This window comes from Grus americana, chromosome 25 (genome assembly GCF_028858705.1).
Source record: "Grus americana isolate bGruAme1 chromosome 25, bGruAme1.mat, whole genome shotgun sequence".
NCBI lineage: Eukaryota > Metazoa > Chordata > Aves > Gruiformes > Gruidae > Grus > Grus americana.
In genome coordinates this window covers 1,792,828-1,813,052 of record NC_072876.1, presented here as the reverse complement: position 1 = coordinate 1,813,052, position 20,225 = coordinate 1,792,828, and the positions used below count along the sequence as shown (strand labels likewise).

Here is a 20,225-nt window from a genome sequence, read left to right as displayed (position 1 = left end):
CGTGGTGGGGGACAGCAGCCTGTGCCCCCTCCGTCAACGGCCACTGCGAGATGCCTGCCAAGGGGCAGGGAGAGACGGGGTGACAATCGGGCTGTGCTGCCGGGTGGGCTTCCCGAGGCGGGGGACTGCTGCTGCCAGCTTGCTTCCTCTTCTGCCACCGCAGGCCTGTAAAGCAAAGGATGGGGAAAGGAGAAGGGGGGACCCCTGGAAGCAGCCCAGCTGTGCTGCCCTCCCTCGCTGCTGCTGGGACGGCCCGTCCTCTGGCAAGGGCCTCCGCTCAGGCTACTCCTGCCCGCCTCGCCTCCCGCGGCGTGGGGACAGTGGGCAGCCGGCTTTTGTCTTTTGCCTTCCACAGGAACCTTTGCATGGACGTAGAACTGCTGAGCCTCTCTTCGATGCCAAGTGCCGGCTCAGTCAGTCAGGGGCCTGCCAAGTGGCGCGACAAGGCCACAGAAAGTACACGTAAGCTCAGCACTGCTGCTTGCTGTGAAGTCCTCTGGGGTGAACCGGGAGAGCCGCGCTGTGCCAGAGCTCTGGCCAAATGTCCCAAGTGGCAGGAGAAGTGCAGGCTGCCCTGCTCTGTGCCCCAGGGAGGGAGCGCGTAGGACTCGGTGCCCGCCTCCCCACAGGGAGCTGAAAGACGCGTGGCCGGGCATCCTGGAGAGGAGACCTCAAGCGACGGGCCTAACTCTTCTCTGGTTTCTTTCCCAGGGATGGTCTTCAGCCGCCTTTGCCATCTGGCAGGTGCCCTTGTCTCCCTGTGGAGACATATGCTGAGCGCGTGCGTCTTCGCCGTGTACGTACTACGCGTTTCTGTGTGGACGGGAGGAGGAGAAAGGGGATGCCTGAGGGCCGGTGCGAGCAAAAGCGGGGGAGAGCAGAGGGTGTTCCCGAGCCAGCAGCCCGGGGCTCCCGCTCGGGCGCCGAAGCTCGTGCTGTGGCCGTTCTCAGGGAGAGCCAAGAGCAAAGCCCCTCGGCAGTCTCACCCCCACGTATTTGCCAAAGCCCCGAACTTTGGCTGCGGTAGCACAAACTGCCGCGTAGCCAGACGCTCGGGTGCAGAGCCAAGCCTCCGCAGGGGAAGGGTTTTCCCCGGCTCTGGAAGGAGAGCGCGCGGGTCTGGGAGGGCTCTGGGAGGAAAGCCGGACACGTGCCCCTGGAGCCCTTCCTTTGGGGAAGATCTGCCGGCTGTGTCGAAGGGTGTGGACAGAAATTGTGTTCCTCCTGGGCGCTGCTTTGTCAGCTCTCTGTCAGCAGCAGGCTTCCAAAACGGTGGCTTTTTGGCCTGAAAAGGGAAATCCACCTGTGAAGGGGTTTGTCCAAGACTCGGATCATTGACAGCCACAGGACTCCCTCTTTTTCAGGCAAAAGATGGCCCTGCGGAAGAAGAGGTTCTTGAAAGTCGTCTTCTTGTTGCTCCCAGTGGCTCTTGGTGAGTTTGCATGAGCAAACATCTGAGCGCGACAGCCTGACTGTGCTGGATGCCAGCTTTCAGCTGGCCCGCTTTCCTTTTTGGGCCAGCACGCGCGGAAGCTCCCGTGGCCCAAGGGCTTTCTGGGTATGTCCGTGGCTGGGACTGGCTTCCGGACTGCCAGTAAGACTGGTAGCCTCGCGGCCGTCCTGCTGCTCTGGCCGCTGCACCAAATGGCTTGCTTGGTCTGCAAGAGAAGGGCGTAGGTATTTCCAGGCCTGAACTGGGGATTCTCAGAGGGGAGGGGCCATGCACCGAGACGGAGAGGTCCCTCTCCTAGCCCATGCAGCCTGGTCTCGGTGCTCACTGAAGCAGTGAGGGCAAATGGGGAGTAGCTCCAGGGCACCGAGCACACCCGAAGATCATGGCTGTGCGGTCCCCTCAAGCCTGGGCTGATGGGTCCCAGTAAGAGGAGCGTCCTCTCTCTGCACCCCATGTTCCCCGCCTCCTCAGCTAACCTGCTGCCCCACCCCCATGGCAGCAGGGAGGCGACAACGCGACTGCAGGCATCGCTAGCAACCCCAGTACACTAACTGTCTCTTGGTGATGTGAATTGCAGCTGGTGTTTACCGCGGGACCTCATGGCCGGCATGGACAGTGCGGGGAAAGGGACCGATAGAGGTCGGTGACTCTTGTGGGACAGGCACCTCCTGCAAGGGAGCGTTGCTGACCGTGGCTGGATAAACCACGGGCTCCTCTGCTTCCACGCAGGGTGACGCAAAGGAGCAGCAGCTGGTGCCGTGTCTTCCTAGGGAAGCCTCGGCACCTCTGGTAGTGGATGCTCTAACGGAGCCTTTTTCCTTTTCAGGAGCCGACACGTGCGTCTGCAGCAGACCTAAAGTAAGAGCTGTTTCCTGAGCTCCAGCTGGGTCTGTGCAGAAGCATCAGCCGACCTTGTGCTACCTGCACTCATCTTCCTAAGAGCCAGGGCTCCCATGCTTCCCTGCTGCCTTTGCCTTTTGCTCAGCCGGGTGCAGAAGGGAAGCAGGAGCAAAGCAGGGAAAGCGCACGTCTCTCTCCTCCTTGCTGAGCTCAGATGCTCCCTAGAGGGGATGGGCCGCTCTCTGACAAGCTCTGCTTTCCCGTTCCTGCAGGAACTTGGGCGCTTTGTTGGCGGAGCAAACCCGAAAGATGCAGCTTCTGCTGGAGGAGGTGGCGCAGCTGAGGGTGGAGATCAGCAGTGCAAAGGTGATCCTGCAGTTTGGGGAAGGAGGCTTGGCTGGGCAGAACCCCCTGGAGAAAGCACTCCTTGGGGTTGTCGGTGGGGTCGGCCTGCTGACCGCAGCAACCCAGCCTTTGCCCCGGGGGCTTGCTGGGTGAGCTTCTGCCCTGCACAGGCCCTGCTCCCGCCCCAGTTTAACCGGGCCGCTCCAGGCAGCGGAGGACTCCTGACAGCCTTCCCTTAGCACGCCGGCGCCTCTGGCTGCTCTGGCCGAGCCCCTGAGGCAGCGGTGAGACCCCGGCACGCTCACGGGGCCAGCCATGGCTGGCAGGGCCTGAGCCCGTCTCCCGGCTGACCTGGAGAGCGTGGAGGCTGGGCAGGAGGGTGCGAGACCCTCGCCAACCCACCTCGGGGCCATGGCCGTGGCCACGGCCACAGATCCTGGTCCTCAGTCCTCGCGGCTCACGTCAGCAGCAGAAAGTCTTGCAGCTCTGTGGACAAGGCTTGCCTTGCATTTCTGACACTGACCCTTTGCCTCTGCGGGCGCTGGTAGCCACGCTGAACTGCCCGCTGATGCGGTCCTTTTCTCTGTGTGTTTATGGTGTTCCCAGGAAGTGAAGCAGGCAGCGTCCCAGACGGCTTGGGAAGCCTCCGTCGAGATGTCTGACTGGGCCCTGAAAAGCTCTGGTATGGACACAAGCAGCCCTGTCTCCTTGCCCTGCGCTTGTCTGTAACACTCCCCACAGGAGCCGGTGCTCCAGGCGCTGCTCTCCAAAGTGGGGGAGCTTAAATGCTTCATGGGGTCCAAGAGCAAGGCTGTGGCAGAGTGGCTCTCTCAGACTGCTCCCAGTGCTGCCCACAGCCTCCGCACGGGTGCCTCTGGCGCTGCCCCCGCACGTGTTCCTGTGCTGATGAAGGGGCTCTCTTCCGCTCCACTGCATTTGAAAAGGCAATGGCTGGGCCATCCTTTGCTGCCCACGCAGCAAGCCCTCAGCATTGGTCTGCTGTCATTCCCATGGGCGCCTGCTGTCTCCCAGAACGCTCAGGACCTTCTCCTCGTGGCGCTGTGAGAGAAACAGTCAATAGGCGCACGGATGCCATCATTCCCCCGCACCGCTGGGCACCCCCACCGGCGTGGTGATGAGGACAGGACCGACAGACGTGGAGCTGGCCAGCGGCGTCAGAAATAGTGCCTGAGCACCAAGTCCTCCTAGTCGGTGGCCTCTTGCAGTCATCTGCTCTCCCTTCCTTACAGGTGCCACCATCGACATGCAGAGAACTTCTGAGACCTACCACTGTCAAGAGCATTGGAGCTGCAGGGTTTTAAGCTTCTTCTACCCTGCCAAACCTCCTGATACTATTTTGCAGGTATTGGAGCAGAAATCCTCACGGAAGGTTTCCTTCCTTCCTGTGAGCAGTGGTACTGCTTAAGCCCACCGTGTTGATCAGGTTCCTGAAGCCAGAGCTCTAATGCAGGGCTCGGCTCGCTAGAAATCAGCGGTTCCCCTCAGGAGGGGAACGGAGCTGAACTGAGCTGAACTGCTGCGTCTTGCCCGCAGCCCTCTGCCACAGCTGGACGAGAGACTTTCTCCCTGGTGACCCCGTTTCCACACTCCTCCCTACGAGAGATGTTTTGGGGGCAGGAGGCGGGAGGTGGGGGGTGCCCTGCAGAGCCACTGGGCAGAGACGTGTTTCTGCTAGGCCCTTACTAGGATGGTTTCATCACCGGTATTCTCCTCTGCTCCGTAATACTGAGAGCCCCCTTTGTCGGGCAGGGAAGAAGGCCTCCTGCTTCTGTGCGTTTCCTCACACGCGCCTCATTTCCCGGCTGAAACAGACCCCATGGACACACCGACGCCTGTGCCTCAGGCTACATGGGCAGCTCCATGTGTCGGCCCCACCACTCTCTCACACTTCATTGCTCTCGCGTTCTGCTTGCAGCCAGATGTCTCCCAAGGAAACTGCTGGCCTTTACAAGGGCATCAGGGCCAGGTGGTCATCAGGTTGCCAGCACGAGTCCATCTGACTGGTGTCACTGTGCAGCACACCATGGGCCAAGAAGTCTTTACGTCTCGGACCACGAGCAGCGCCCCCAGAGACATGGCTGTCTTTGTAAGTCTCTGCTGGGCGTTTCCGGTGGGGATGTGGCCCCGGGGGAAAGCCGGTCAGGGACGGGGTCTTGCTTGCTTTCGGGCATCCTTTGGGGTTTGTGTCCTGCTCTCTCCCGAGCACTGCAGTGCCCCAGCGGCATGCTTCAAGGGCCCTAGAGGTTTCATCCCTCTTAAGACTTGTTCTGGCCAAGCACCTGAGGGTTCTTGACCAAAACTCAAGGCGGAGACTAAGCTCCACCATAACCAGTGCCAGACTACGGCTGGAGCCCCAGGAGAGGCTGGGGAGGTAACAGGGCTGATCCAGCACATACGTTCCCTCTTTGTCGGGATGAGTCTGAGCTGCTGTCCTTGTGCTTTGCCCCCGAGGGAGTGGACACGGACAGAGAAGAGGAAACTCTCCTTGGGACGTTCACGTACAACATAGCAAAAGAGGCCATTCAGACCTTCCCTCTACAGGTACGATCCGCGCACGGGGGCAAGGTGCCAGGGAGCGGAACAGGTTTGCCTGCAAGTCCGTGGCAGGAAGAGCGTGACTGCTTTCTCCCTGGGCAGATGACCAATGGGGAGAGAGAGAAAGAGAGAGAGAGAGAGACCTGGCAGGGTTGGGAGGGCTGAGTAGCACGCGGTGGTGGTAGCAAAAGGCTAGCAAGGGCAGGGTCAGGCCCGTGAGAGCATGAGTGCCGAGAGATCCCCGGCAGCACCCACTGCCTTTGGCAGAGCCAGCTGCACACGCGGCCACTCCACCCAAGCAACGTCTTTGTGCCGTGGAGAAACAGGGACGCCTGGTGGCAAAAGCCATCGGGCAGCACCGTCGCTCCAGGTGGTGGCCTGCTGGTGGGCTGGACAGTGTCCTCTCCTCCCAGCATAGCGTGCCCCTTCTCTCCCGGTGCTCTGCTCTCACGCCTGCCAGGAGGAAAGCAGGCAGTGCGGACAGCGGGAGCGTGGTGGGGTTGCACACCAGCTGCCCCACGCATAGGAGCACCTCCCCGGCTTCTCAGTCGGCACAGGGCAAGCAGCAGAGGGAAGGGGCAGAGGGAAGGGAGACTGAGCCGAGCCCCAGCCGGGCTGGCATGCAGAGGATGCCAGGTGCCTTCCCCCTTCCCGTGTCCCCAGCTTCCCCAGCAGCGAGCCTCAGATTTCCACAGCCGCCCCCACCACCTTTCAGGAGCTTGCTCCTGAGCAGGAGCAGGGCTGGCAGGGGGAGATACGTTGGTGGCATTGGTGCTCTTAACACCCCCGTCTCCTTTTCCCTCGTTTCTTCACAGAACGCACCGGTTCCCAGAGCCTTTTCGTCTGTCAGGCTTCTTGTGAAGAGCAACTGGGGAAAACCAGCGTACACCTGCATTTATCGAGTGCAGGTTCACGGGAAGATGGCAAAACCAGAAAGCCTCAACTGAAAGCGGAGGCGGACAAAAAGAAGGACAAACATAATAAAGAAAAAAGCGTGGCAATTCAGATGGGCGTAGCAGATTTGTCTCCAAAGCGGGGTGCACAAGAAGCTCCATTGCGAGGAGGGCGGGAGGGTGTGGAAAATGTTAGAACTTCAACCTCATTTTTTCTTAAAAACGAGGAAGAGATTAAGCGTTCCTAAGATTTAATCCAGAGAGGAGAGGCCCAGCCTGGCACCGCTCCTTCTCCCGCCGCCCCGGGAGGCTCCGCAAGTGGCACCAGCCTAGGGCACGCAGGAGGGCTTCAGCTTGCAGCAGGGAGACTGCCACCCGTCCCCAGAGCAGGCTCCGCAGGAGCTCTCCCAGGAGCTCGGCCACTCTCTTCCCGGCATCTCAGGCAACGGCGCCCGCCAGGAGGTGACGGGCAGGGCCCCCCCGCCAGCCACTGCAGCGCCTTTCTCTGGCCCCGCCACACTCCGGCCCCGTTGCCCTTGTCCCAACAAGCCTTGGGACAGCTCCTTGGGGCGCCCAGGGCCGGGGTTAGCAGCTCCTGCCGTCCTTTCTCGATAGAGGAGAAAAAAGATTTTAGAACGGACACCAGAATGTGGTAAAAGTTTCGATGAAGTGAAGAGAAAACTGATGGAAGCCCCTGCACTAGGGCTCCCGAACTTGAGAAAACCCTTTTTGGTTCTAAGAGACAAGAAGTGGCATGGGGGGTGCTGACACAGCATTTGGGAAGCTGGAAGTGGGATACTTTCCCAAACAACTGGATGAGGTCAGTAAAGGTTGGCCCGCCTGCTTGCGAGCAGTAGCGGCGACTGTAACCCTAATAGAGGAATCTCGAAAACTAACCCTGGGCCAACCAATTAGCGTATTTGTGCCTCATGCTCTACCGTCTCTCCTTGAAAATAAGGGACGTCACTGGATAGCCCCAAGTAGGTTAGCCAAATATCAAGCTGTGTTGTTAGAACAAGACGATGTCGTACTTTCTTGGACCTCCACCTTGAATCCTTACTCCCAATCACTGAGTCTGATGAACTGCAACATGCGTGTGTAACCACTGTTGAACAAGTGTATTCCAGCAGGCCGGACCTACAAGATGAGCCCCTACCTGATGTCGAAGCGGAGCTCTTCACCGACGGCGGCGGCAGCAGTTACGTGTGGGACACGGCGGGGCTGTGCTCCATATGCCCTGTGTCCCCGCGCTGCCATGCTGGGGCAGAACTGGTCAGTCACATTAGACTGTAACATCTCTGTAGGATAGGGATACCATTTGCCGTGGGACATAACTGTAAATAATAAGATCGCTACAATTATTTTGCTGACTCAGTCCAGAACACCCCAGGAAAACCCCAAGAGCAGCCCTTCCTAGTGCCTCAGTTTCCCCCACTGTGAAGAGCTGCTGACAATCTACCTATTTCCCTGTGTGCCTTCCAGCTCAGGTGTCACCATAACTGTTCATACCATTCATTCAGTTGGGCTTTCCCAAGTCCAGCTGGACTTGCCAGGAGACAATCCTGCCTAGGCTTGTTGGGGTTCCTGCATCCCCTGGCATCCTCCATACCCTGCAAGCAGGTCTGGGGAGGTGAGGCTAAGCAAGGGGTTGTTTGAGTGACCAGTGTCAGCCAAGGGTTTCCTCTGTCTCTCCAGAGAAGCAGGCCAGAGTAGTTTTTGGACTCACCATGATTCCCTGGAGCTCTGAGGTTGGAGTCAAAGTCCCTGTCAGATGGACCCAGCCCCAGAGGCCCTACAGCCCCAGGATCACAAGGCCCGGGGTTCAGCTGAGCAGTTTGTACCAAATGAAGGTGAAATCTTGCAGAGAAGGGACTGATCAGTTTGTGGGGTAACCTTCTTTGGGAACCAGACAGAGTTGGGTTCTCCATCTCACCCTGAATAAACTGATTCATCAAATGGGGCTGCATGCATTGCTTCAGACAGCCTGGATTTCCAGTTTGGGCAAGGGAGGCCACGGAAGCTGAGGAGAGAACTGACCTGGGACAAAGGTGCCTTTCTTTCAGAGACACTGTGCCCAGCACTGGGCAGCCTGTTCCCACCCCCAGCCTGGGTCAGTGGCATGTGAAGCACTTGCTGCCTCCCAATGCATCGGGTAAAGAAGCAACAGCTGCAGGGGCCCTTTTGCTGCCTCAGGAGCTGTGACAGCACCCGGGAGCCAGGCCAGGATCTAAATTTAAACTCATGCTTCGTGTGTTTGTACATGCAAGTGCAGGCTCCAGCCCCCACTCCCCACCACCTCCCCCGGTGCACAGAGGAGACAGACTCTGCAAGAAGGGAGATCCAGAGAAGCTCTAGCTGGCTGGGATCTGGGGAAGGGGGGCTCGGCCGTGGTGCAGGAGGGGGTAGAAACAACTAGGGGAGAAACACCATGGAGCCTGCTTCTCCCCAGGATGACGTGAAGAAGAGGCAACAGAAGGAGAAGTCCAAGAAACCAGTGCCACCAGCAGCCCCCCGGCCAGCCAGGGCTCTGTTCTGCTTAACCCTGCAAAACCCGCTGCGGAAGGCATGCATCAGCATCGTGGAGTGGAAGTATCCTTCTGGCTACGTGGGCTTGGAGCACCCATGTGTGCGCCTGTGAGCAGGGGTGCTGGGGAGCAGGACCCTGTGGGCTGTAGGCAGGAGAGCTGTCACCCCACTTCAAGCCTGTGCTGGCTCTCATCAGGTCTGTAAAAGGCAACGAGGTGCCTGGGGAGTTCCGGTGGGATGCATTAGCAAAGGCAACGGCTGTACAAACTGGGGATATGAATAGGCTTGTGGGGGAAGCTGGGGGTGAGAAGCAAGTCAAGCCATGGGAACCTTCGGTAGGGTGGTGCAGGAACAGGCAGGGGCAGCCTGGGTGGCAAGGGACTTGTGGCAGGAACATATTTTGTGCCAGCAGGAGTTGTGCTGGGGAGAAATGGGACCCCAGCCCACCAGGAGGGGAGAGGATTTGGCATGTGAAGAGGGGGCACAGTGCCCATGCCGAAGTGAGTATGGGGCCAGGCAGAGGAGGAGGGCCGGGCTGGGGCAGCAGGAGCTGAGGGTGAAGCTGGGGACAACAGGTTGCCCCAGCATGAGAGGTTTGGGGTTGTGTAGTGAGACCATGGCGAGTTGCTTGGGATGGCTCTTTGTGTGTGTCACGACTGGCCTGATCCCACAGCTGCTCCCTGCCCTGATGGTGGGGGCTGGCCAGCATCCCCCGAATCCTTGCCGACACTGTTGTCCTCTCAGCCCCCCTTTCCCATCCCTCCCTGCCGCTGCTGTCACAGGTGAAGGCTTTTGTGAATGATACTGTTCAGAGGGACAGTATCTCTCTGTCTTAATTTAGGCTTAATTTAGGGATGGGTTTTGGGTGGTTGCTCTTTGATTTGCCATCTTTTCACTAGCTCAGAAATACCAAAATGTTATGTTTCTGCCACTCATCCAGGAACTATTTTAGGCCATTAGATATCACCTTGTTCACCTGTATTTTATGGAAGGGAAGAGGATGGGAGATGAAACATTTCAGTATGGTTTCAGCAAAACATTTGGGCTCAGGCAAAAATGATGGAATCTGTGGATGTTTCCAGCAAATCGAGTTCTTCCACCCCAACTTTTCTCATTTCAGTTGCTGAACCAACCTGCATGTTCCTACCCTTGGTAGGATCATCCCAGCCCTGGCCAGGCTTTGCTACTCTTGGAGGTGGTTTGGTTGCATTAGGCTGGCTGTGTTGCTGTACATGTAGTGCCGTGGGGACACCAAAACCATGACCCCACACTGCAAGAGATGCCAGCTTGTTCAAAGCCCGGGGTGCCCATTTGCAGGCACTCAGGGCATGCTCACACCTCTGGTGGTGCTGTGCTGGCCATGGATTTTGAGCCCTTGCTCCTTCACTGCAAAGGGGCTTTCTGTCCTTCAAGGAGAAGGAACAAAGCTAAAATTGGGAAATTCTCCATTTCTGCTTCTCTGGAATGAGGACTGGGTTGTTCTACAAGCACATGGAAGGGAACTGTGTCTGTGTCTTAAATAAGCACTGAGTATGGAAGAAACTTGTACATACACCCTTGTGGCAGGGGAAGAGCTGGAAATAGGACTTACATCTTCCAACATACTCAAACACATTCCTCCTCCTGGGCCAACACATGCCAGAGAGTGTGTAGCACAGTGGGGGATCTTTCCCACACTGGTGCCCTGGAAGGGGAGTGTGGAGGGGTGAGGTGGGTGTCCCACCAGGAAGGTTCCAGGTGCAGGTGGTTCTGACCTGTGCAGGACAAATGATCCAGGGCATCAGATTTCTCCAGTGCCTCTCTTGCGCCTGGCTGTATTTATACCCAAATGCACCTGGCTGCCGTCGTTCAGGGATCAGGGTTTGCAAGGGATGACAGGGTCGTTCCAGTAGGTTGTTATGGTCTTCAGGACCAGGCAAGCTGCCAAGGCGAGATTAGCTGTGACCATTTTCCATAGGGATACTTGGCATCTCGGTTCAATATGGCAGTACACTTTTCTGTTCCTTGGGCCCATCTCTGCTGTATAGCTTCTGCTGTCAGAGCACAAAGCTGAGCCACAGGAGTGGGACAGAGTCTTTTCCAGGCAGTTGGAGGGTGGGGAGTATCACTGCACTCAGCCTAGGGTGGGTGAAAGTCAGACTGGCTTGAGGCAAAGGGACTTTTATGCTGAAATTTGCTCACATCTCAAAACCCACGTTTGTTAGCCCAAGGAAATCTGGGTACTCTGCAAATTGCTGGATATTGTGTGCTTGACAGCTAGCTCAGCAAGTTGATGGTTGTTGGGCCATGTCTAGCTTTGTGGTGTCACTTATTCCAGGTCATTTTGCAGCCAGGAAAACTTCAAGACAGATGAGTGAGGAGTATGGGGACCCTGGAGGACTACAGACCTGCAAGGCACTAAGGGCCTAATTCCTGCTGCAAGGCAGATGTTGGGACCCTTGGATGCTGTGTGGCAGGAGGCTGCTGGAGAGAAAGAAGTGAGATTGCAGGACAAGGAAATTAAGAGGATGTTGAGGCTCTGGGTCAGTGACAAAAGGCAGAGGAACCGTGCCCAGTGACACTACATGCCTCTTTCTTGGTTCAATCTGTCCAACTGCATTTCTATCTAATAACAGTGCCAGACTCGCAGACTCACAAGCAGCAAGCTGATTCCAGCTCCAGTTACAAGATATGTCATCCTTCAAGGAGGGCTGCTCATCTCACCCTGTCAGAGCAGGCAGGGAAGCCTCTAACCCTTGGGCTCTGCCCCTTTACCTGAAACACAGAGAGGAACAGCTTTTCCAGCTGACTTTAGTTTTTAAAGTGTCATCAAGTTGATGGATAGAAGGGTCCAGAAAAGGCAAAATAACCAGTGATGAGCATAGGACACAACTGACAGCACACAGCCAGCTCAGCAGGCCGATATGGAGACAATGCCTCCTAAGTGCCCCTTGCCCCATGATCCTGGATTGGGCAGTGGTATGGCCACCACAGCCCAAGGCAGACCTCAGCATAAGTGTCTGGAAAGCTGAGCTAATTATTTGATTAACTGTGGTGTAGAGAAGCGTCAGTATGACTGTAGGGCCTCTCTGCTGGGTTACTCTGCTGAGTTTCAAGGGATGTGCTGGGCTCTGTAGAGGCATCAGTCTGCATGGCTGAGCTCCCACAGAGCATGTTCCTGGGCGCTGTTCTCCTTTGGAAGTTCTACCCAAAGTGAGATGGGGATGCTGGGGAATCCTGTCTTTTACTGGAACCTCTGTACCCACTGGATGAGATTTACCAGTTTGCCCATGATGGCAGGTTAGTAGTTGCAGGTGGAGATGGGAATGAGAGGTCTCAAAACAGTTTATGGGGGTAGACGCTGGCTGTGGTCATGTGTGGATGTTGGCTGGTAGAACAATGAAGAGGAGAAGGGGCTGGAGGCGAGTGTACTGATTTACGTCACTGTTTCTTGATTTACACTGTAGGTGGGTCTCGCCCAGTGGGCAGCTGGATCGACATTTTCATTTCCTCCATCTGCTTCTAGTTTCAGTGGGTTCCAGGAATACAGGCAAGGCAAGTGGATCAGGAATAACTGAAAGGTACTTGTCAAGAGACATTATTGGCGAGGAAACTTTGAGATTAGTGTTGTCACCTAAAATGTTTCTTGGAGGTTTTTGCATCATGCTGTACCCAGCTGTCTTCTGGCAGCATGAGGCCACTAGATGAGTAGAAGAGACCCCTTTGCTTTTAGGTATGTGTATAGCTGCATGGTGCGGTGGCTAGGCACAAGCACTTCAGAGCTGCAGCAGGGCCTGTATGTGACCAGCATAGGGGTATCAAAAGATGATGGCTGTCTTCTGACCAGGTATCTACTGCATTCCCAGGGTACCACAGGGTGGCAGGTTTGGATCATGCTGGGAGGAACAGAGTGGGGTCCTTGGGGTGAGAGCCTGGTGGTGGACGAGGTCCCGGAGCCAGAGTTTGAGCTCTTTTGGGACTTCAGGAACATGATAACTGAAGCTTGACCATGAGGTTTCAGTGGCCCAGAAGAGCAGTGACAGCAGCAGGAGCCCGGGAGTGACCAAGTACCTGTCCTAGGGCCTTCAGGGGGAAATAGCAAGTCACCTCATTTGTTCAGAGATGTCATAGGTCCCAAACAACACAATTCCACCTTCTAGGGAGTGGGATGGAGCATTCCACTCTCTCCTAGCCCTTGGGACTCCTGGGGACAGTCACAGGAACACTGCCTGCACTGGGTCACTGAGGCTGAAGGACACCTGAGGATGTTAGCAGCTGGATGTTCTGCTAGAGGAGACCCTAGCTAAGCTGTCTTGCCTCTAGATACCTTCTAGTGAGGAAGACATGGCCCACCTGAGATCTGCTGCTCAGCAGTGTCTCCCTTGTGGATGCTGAGTACAGAGGGAGCCAGGGCCAGCACACTCTGAAGGGTGATGCTTTGGTTAAGTGCCTACATTATGCAAGAGGGTCCTGATTTTCAGGATGATTCACTGAAGGATGATGAGGGGGAAACTACCAGCTCTCCAATCCCCTTGTTATTCCTCCACCACAGCCTTTTAATTTGTGCCACCTCCCCATATGTCCTGTGCCAAATCTGCCCCTCCAGCAGCCATGTGCTGAGTGTCATCTTGGCCTCCCCGGGGACCCAAGAAATGGGCAGCAACTGAGGATGTGCAGAGGGTGAAGTCTGACTGCTGCCTTTGGTTTTGAGTCAGAATTTGTTTCCCCATAGCCAGTGGGGTTTTCCCACACATACCCAGACAGGACAGAGCAGTGGCACGGCTGTATTTCATTCCTGTCTCCATTCCTTAACGCTTTCTCTCAGACCCTTCGAGATCATCATCCTCCTGACCATCTTTGCCAACTGTGTTGCACTGGCCATTTACCTGCCGATGCCTGAAGATGACACCAACGTTGCCAACTCCAGCCTGGTAAGGCACAGCCCTTCCCACTATCATGCTGGACAGCCAGGTGCTCATCTTAGAGGGCTCTGCGGAGCTGGTTGTTCAGTGTGGTGTGGGTGCAAGATGGTAATATCTGTAGTGGAGGCATCTGCTGCTGCCCTGTGGGGTGCTGTCAGGCATCATCAGTCCAACGAGAGATGCTGCAAAGTCAGAGAAAGGCAGAGTGGTGGAGGAACCGCAGCAAAAGGGATTTTCAGAGGGGCTGAAACTGCCCCTAGGTTGAGATCAAAGGCAGCACATTGGTGTGTGAAGTACACAGGAAGGAAGAATTGATGCCAAAAAAAGGCTCAAATGTCTTGTTTCAGCATTTTTGGAATAAAAGTTTCTGACCTTTCATTTCAAAACTATTTTAATTTTGGTACTTTTTAATTAAGAGGAGAAAAAAAAACATCTCTGTTAAGCAGAGAGGTTGCTCCTTTCCAATCAGTTATTCTTTTTTTTTTTTTTTCCACAGCCACTCCATTTTGCCTGGAATAAGATGTTTTAATGTGATCCAAATCAATAGTCTGCACTATTTTTAGTTTGCCACCCCTTTCCTTGCTTCAGATCTCCATTGTGGTTCAATTCACATTGATTTCCATTGAGAGTCTGAGTTTGATGACCAAATCAAAGCATCTAAATACATCCTTTTCTAATGAAATGTTCTTTTCTGCTAATTTCAGGACTCCTCAGTGGAGTGTGTTGTGTGCAGGTCTTGATGCACTTAAAAAAAGCACCTCTACTGTTTTTGCCTGTTTCTTAGAGACTCTGCAGAGTTAGTTCCTGGGGTTTTCATTTAGCCTCCTGGTATGCTGTCTGATCAGCTTCTCTAACACCTGCGAGTTCAGGGCAGAGTTAAGCTCAAGATGCTAGTTTTGGTTTCTTCCTTGGCCAACGGGGCATAACAGGATTTGAAAGGTGCAGTTATCTCAGCTGAGAGATTGAAGAGGCAAAGCAAAACTGGGGCAGGTTGAGCATGGAAAGCAGGAGGTGGGAACAGCAGGGATGGGGACTTCCCACTGGGAGGGGGTTTGGGATTTGGCTGAAATCAGGACATCTATGAGGACAGAGCAGGAGAAAGCCCAGCAGTATGTGGTAGTGTGGCATGATGGAGGACAACCTGGCAGCAACATGCCTTGCAGTGCTCCCCAGCAGGGACTGGTGCTGCCCAAGAAAGACCAACAGCCTTTCCTATTAATGGGAGGCAGGCAGGCATGTACTGAGTAATGTCATGTATAAATGAAATTTCATCTATTTATATTTCTTGTATATTAGATTACTTATGCTATATCATATTGGGGGATTTTTCAGCCTGTTGCCATGCCAACAGCCCACTGTATCAGGAGCCTGACAGCCCCAGGCTTCTGTTCTTTTATCCCTGCTCTGCATGTCCCTTTGTCATCAAGTTTTGGTGGCTTTGTAAGATCAATCCCAGCTAAGAGCTGAGCCAGACCCCCATCACCTTGGGTATCGTGCTGTGCTCTGCGCAGGGAGCGCAAGTAGTGCAACAAAGGGTTGTTGGAGGCATTTCCTCCTGCAGCAGAGATGCTGCAAAGCATTTAATCTCTCCCTGTCACTTTTTTAATTGCCCCTCTTCATTGCACAGCCCTCTCCAGAGAGGATGGAGTTTATCTAAAGACCTTGAAATTGTTGAGGAGGCAAAACGTCTGAGGGGAAACTGAGTCAGAGCAGTGAGGACATTGCCTCACGTTATTTGTGGAGGCAGGATCGAGGCTCACTCTCATCAGAGATCACTCCTAACGGGTGTGCAGGAGCCTGTCCAGCCTGAGCTTCCTTCAGAGACCCCTCCTTCATCCCAGGCACTTAATGCAGTGAAAGCCACTCTGCTCTAAAGCTGGGGGTCTCCAGCAAGAAGGTTCTTGGGAAGGGAGGATCTCCTGGGATATCTCTGCTGCCACTTTCTTCCCGCAAAGTTGGAAAACCTGGAGAGCAGCCACACGTGTGACTGTCTTACCAGGACCACCTGGGAAAGATTTGCACACAGAGTTTACACTAGATTTAGAATTAGTCTCATGAAAGCTTTGTTAACCAGAACTCATTCTGGAGGATGTAAAAAGTATATTTAATAACCCATAAATCTTCTATGAATCCATTTTGCTTTATCCTGGAAGAAATACAGTTGTTTAATTTCAATGTGTTTCATTATTATTCTTTTTAGATTAGATTTCTTCTAATTGAGAAGATTTTTTTGTAATGCTGTTTTTCTCTAATTTTGTCCAATTCTAATGAAATCAAAATATTTTCTTTGACTGTTATGAAATTGATTTTTCAACTTGATCAAAAATTCACAGCATTTATTTCACTTTGACTTGAGTTTCCAAAATTGTCAGTGAGCTCCAAATCACACTTTGTCTTTCACTAGAAGCCTTGCTCCAAGAGCAAGCAAGTTTAGAAATGTGTTTAGCAAGGCAAGTTATTCAAGGGGATTCACCCAAGCAAGTAGAGATGTCTGCATGTGAGCTGACTGCCTGGATCCTGTTTATGGTCAATGGAGAAATAAATACAAATTTAGAGTAGGGTTTGTCTCCTAGGGCAGTTGGTCTCCTCCTGAAGGAGGTTCTGGTGGGTGGTAGTTGATATGCTGCACACGCTAAAGTACCTATTTTTCCCCACTAATGGGACCCAAGGGTGACTGCTCATAGGGAGACCACCCTTTCAGAGCATCCAAAAGCATCTGGGCTGAGTCCCATGTGCTTTGTAAGCATATCAGGTAGAGCGTGGGCCTGGTGAGTCAGGGACAGAGCTGGGGCTCAAGCTGTGCAGAAGACAGTAACACAGGTCATGGTCTATGTGTAGGCACTCTCTTAGTATCATAGATAATGGCTTTATGTTTAGGTAGAACGGATGTTTAATATAAAGGAATATGCTTCCAAAAATACCACCATTTTGGGTTGCATTGGGTTGTATCTCAGCCACAGAGGTCGGGACTCCCTGTGTTTTAAAGCCTGAACACAGCCCCAGGCACAATTCCGTTACAGGAATATTCGCATCTGATGCTGTTGCAGGTGTCCCAGACCTCCATCTGCTGCTCTGGAGGGGTATGACTTGCTTGTGGGTCCTGTGTAACATCTGGCACCCCACGACTGTCTCATGTAGCCCAGGGCATCTCCAGTAGCACTGAAAACAGCTACGTTTGGGCAGCTGACTCGTGTCCAGCAGTCCTTGAGCAGAGATTGCTGGTGCAGTGCTGGTTTTGAAGAGCAAGTACCTGCTGTTGGCTGTCTGTCCCTTGAGGCTGGCATGGGTCACTCACTGCAGGGAAGTCTGATTACATGTGGCTTTCCTAGAGCCTGGGGTCACCCTTGATCTCCTGGCATCCTGTAATAGCTGTGAGAACAGACCACACGCCTGCATATCTCCATGCACAGACTCGGTGCATGGGACTTCAGAAACTACTGTTGCTCTTTTACCCAGCATCTTGAGGGATGCACATAAAGATGCAGCTGTGTGAGCTTCCCCTGCCTCAGTCCTCCTCTTGTTTCTGGGCTGGGGCTGCTGTCAAGGGCCAGCACCCTGCCCAGTTTGTGGCTTGTCAAGCCTGGCTCCTGTGGCTCAACCTGGGGTTTTGGGTAGGCAGCTGAACCAGACCCCTCTGATCTCCCTGTTGCTGTCCCTTTCTGGCCCTACTCACAGTGCTTGGCCACCCCAGGCACCTTTTCATATACAGCCCTGCCATCACAAGGTTGCCTTCTTTCAAGCTCCTTCCCCTGTGGACAGACAGAGAGGATTTCACCTCGCCTTTGCACAGATCCCAGCTGTGACTTTTGCCGCCCATTGCTGGTGCACAGTCCTCACTCCCCAGTTTGCCCAGCAGAGCTGACAACTTGTCCTGAATGCCAGTAAAAATACAGCAGCTTCCAAAGCCTGCTCCATCAAGCAAGATGTCCCATGGTCCCCAGCTCCACAGCAAGGCTTCCTCTGAAGGGACCTTGCTGACCGTCTGTTCCCAGCTCTGGAGAAGGGTGGATTAGCTGCAGCTGCCCTGGATTTCTCTTCCTCTAGTTGGGCTCTCCATACCCTGGGTCTGACAGGTGATAGCTAAGCCCTTGTCCATAGTGTGTCCAAATCATTCTCCTGTCCATGGTTTTGCTGGCTGAGGTGGTAGCACCCAGCAAAGCCTTTTCAAACCAAGAAGTCCTAGAGCATTTAGTCCAGGGACAACCCTCAGGAATGCCACCAAGGTATCCCACAGACACCTGATCAGATGTGGGGTAGCTGGTGTGACAGGGAAGGGATATGGAGCAATGAGGAGCTGTGGACAGCAAGTGAGGGAGATGCAATGAGGAACAGCTCATAGGGCCTGGCCCCTTCCATGCTTGCATAGCTGCTGGAGAGGTTTATTGCTTTTTTGGTTCTTGCCTCTGCAGTCCTGGGGTTTGTCAAGCCCAGGTCTGTCACTTGTTTACGGGAAAGGAGGAGCTGTGGCTGAGGTATATGGCAGGAACATCACAGCGTCATGGAGCAGCTGAGGGTGGAGGGACCTCTGGAGATCATCTAGTCCAACCCCCTGCTCTAAAAAAATTGTGCAAACAATTCAAAACCTCTCCCAAATTCTTTCCTTCACATCTCTCCATCACAAGCGCTCTCCATGCTCTGCCAGAGGCCACGGTGAGAAGCAGAAATGTTTTTCTCAATGTCTATTCCCAGACATGGTGTGCAGCAGCCCTGAGGGGCCTTCTTGCCCTCCACTGTGCCCTTCCCATACTGGGTAGCAGGGTTTCCCACCATGTACTCAAAGGAGTCTTCCTCTGCTCCAGCCCTCATTTTTATCTTGATTTCCAAAGGAAGAGGAGCCTATGAGATTTCTGTAACTGTGTTCCCATACATTCATTAGCTGTTCTGTCCCCTTCTTCCTCTCACACCTGCAGGGCTTGTCTCATCTGCATTCAGGGTAAGGGGAGAAAGGCAGAGAGCTACTCTGTTTTGCAAGCACGGTTGCTGCAAGCCCCTGGAGAACACCCTTATGGGTGTTTTATGTTTAAAAAGCCCTTATGAAAGACTTCAGCAGCACAGCTACCTGTCCTGTGTTTCCTGGTGCAGGCAGTCCACACATGCATCATGGTCAACCCATTGGTGCACATATGAAAAACACTTTTATTGGGAAGGTAGTCAAACACTGTCACAAGTTGCCTGGGGGTGTTGTAGAGTATTTGGAGACATTCAAAACCTGCGTGAACAAATTTCTGAGCAACCCACTTCTAAGCTGGCCCTGCTTTGAGCAGCAAGGGCTTGTACTAGGTGACCTCCAGAGATCCCTGCAGGCCTCAAACCTCCTGTGAGCTGTGACAAGTGCCTCAGCCACGGCAAGGGCCATCCGTCTGCCTAGCAGCAAAAGGCAGTGTGAGACAGCAGAGGTGATGGGGGCTGGAGCTGCAGGGGGACAGGGGAGCAGGGCCTGACTGGGACTGAGAGGCTCCAGGGGAGGTGCAGGGGCTGATGGTGCAGCAGCAGGAGCAGGAACAGAAGTTTGGAGGGGTCAGGGAGGAGTGTGAGTGCTGTGAGTCCTGCTGCACATAGGTGTCTTCTGCTGGGAAGCAGGGGTAGCTATCTGGCTGTGTTACGGTCACGCTGTCCCCTCACCATCTATCCCCCACTTGGGCCAGCCAGGAGGCTTTATCCAAGCCCTGCTCCCCCTGTTCCCTGGAAGGACACACCAGGGACATGGAGCTGGGACTCATTCTGGAGACCCCTGCATGGCCGTAGGTGCTGGGAGCTGACATTGCTGAGGAGGCTGGAGCTGTGTCATGTTGCATTGCATCGGCATGGTGCACGCTGTTATTCCTGCTGCTCTGTGGCTCACTGAGCAGCCACAGGTCAGGTTACTCTATGTCCCCTAACATGGTTGAAGCATGTGTGTGTATAGCAGCCTGATGTGTTATAAAGACCTGCATCTTTTTATAGTGGCTTTTTGAAGGCTGGGCTCTTCATACACCCAATCCAAGCTCTGTCAAGCAGCTCTGCCATCCTTCCCTAAATAGCTTCCCACTGTGGGTAGTCAGCTCTGAATTCTGGGGGTGATGGGGGGACGGTGGGTGGCAGTAGCACAGAGTGGGTCCTCAGCTGCTAGAAACTGGCCAGGGCTTCAATGAAGTCAGTGGAGTTGTGCCTGTACGCAGCGTGTACCTGCCTGACACAAAGGGTCTGCCGTGTCTCCCTCATGGCACAGGGTGGTCACTTGGGTTGGGGGTGCAGTCTCCATGCTGACCTGCAACATGGGCAGCACCAGAGCTGAGGGAAGTGCATGACTGATTTTTTTCTCAAATCAGCCTGGGCAGATGAAGTGGGGTCTGCACCAGGTGCAGAACATGTGGTACTTGACCTGGTATAAAGTCTGCCAGGACAAAATATCCCTTAGCTTCTTTCTGCTGGTATCCAGAGGCAGCAGTAAGTTTGCCCTGGCTCAGGACATTGCTTTGTGGCTGCATGAGTTTCATTGCCAGTATGTGTCCTGCAGCTACACCTACCACTTGGACAATCCAGAGAGAGCTTGCCATGACTGGCACTGAAAAGCTACCCCACCTTAGATCACTGACAAAGATGTTTGTGAGATGTCTTCAAGTCAGGGGCCTGGCTCCTCTTGGTCTGCTAACATCAGCACTCGCCCACAGTTTACAGCCAGATAAGCCAGGGGAACTGGACCCACAGCTGTAGGACAGGTGATGGGGCATC

The 20,225-nt window shown here is 54.2% G+C and overlaps 2 protein-coding genes across 3 annotated transcripts in view; both read left to right on the top strand.

The window, feature by feature from the left end:
- LOC129196569 (sperm-associated antigen 4 protein-like) lies at positions 1-6,194 on the top strand. Of its 2 annotated transcripts, XM_054804294.1 has the most exons (11): positions 1-462; positions 712-796; positions 1,365-1,432; positions 2,031-2,092; positions 2,280-2,311; positions 2,566-2,659; positions 3,245-3,320; positions 3,889-4,001; positions 4,575-4,745; positions 5,111-5,200; positions 6,010-6,194. In XM_054804294.1, the coding sequence occupies exons 1-11, from the start codon at positions 180-182 to the stop codon at positions 6,139-6,141; spliced, it is 1,206 nt and encodes a 401-aa protein (XP_054660269.1). In that variant the 5' UTR covers positions 1-179; the 3' UTR covers positions 6,142-6,194. The 2 variants fall into 2 exon arrangements, with proteins under 2 accessions (XP_054660269.1, XP_054660270.1); XM_054804295.1 differs by lacking the exons at positions 1-462; positions 712-796 and adding an exon at positions 812-1,200.
- A 2,192-nt stretch (positions 6,195-8,386) lies between these two features.
- Positions 8,387-20,225, top strand: part of CACNA1S (calcium voltage-gated channel subunit alpha1 S) — a 48,920-nt gene continuing 37,081 nt past the window's right edge. Inside the window, exons 1-2 of the mRNA XM_054803732.1 lie at positions 8,387-8,676; positions 13,418-13,523. Coding sequence (XP_054659707.1) covers positions 8,516-8,676; positions 13,418-13,523 — 267 coding nt within the window. The 5' untranslated portion in view covers positions 8,387-8,515. The remainder of the gene's footprint in view (positions 8,677-13,417; positions 13,524-20,225) is intronic.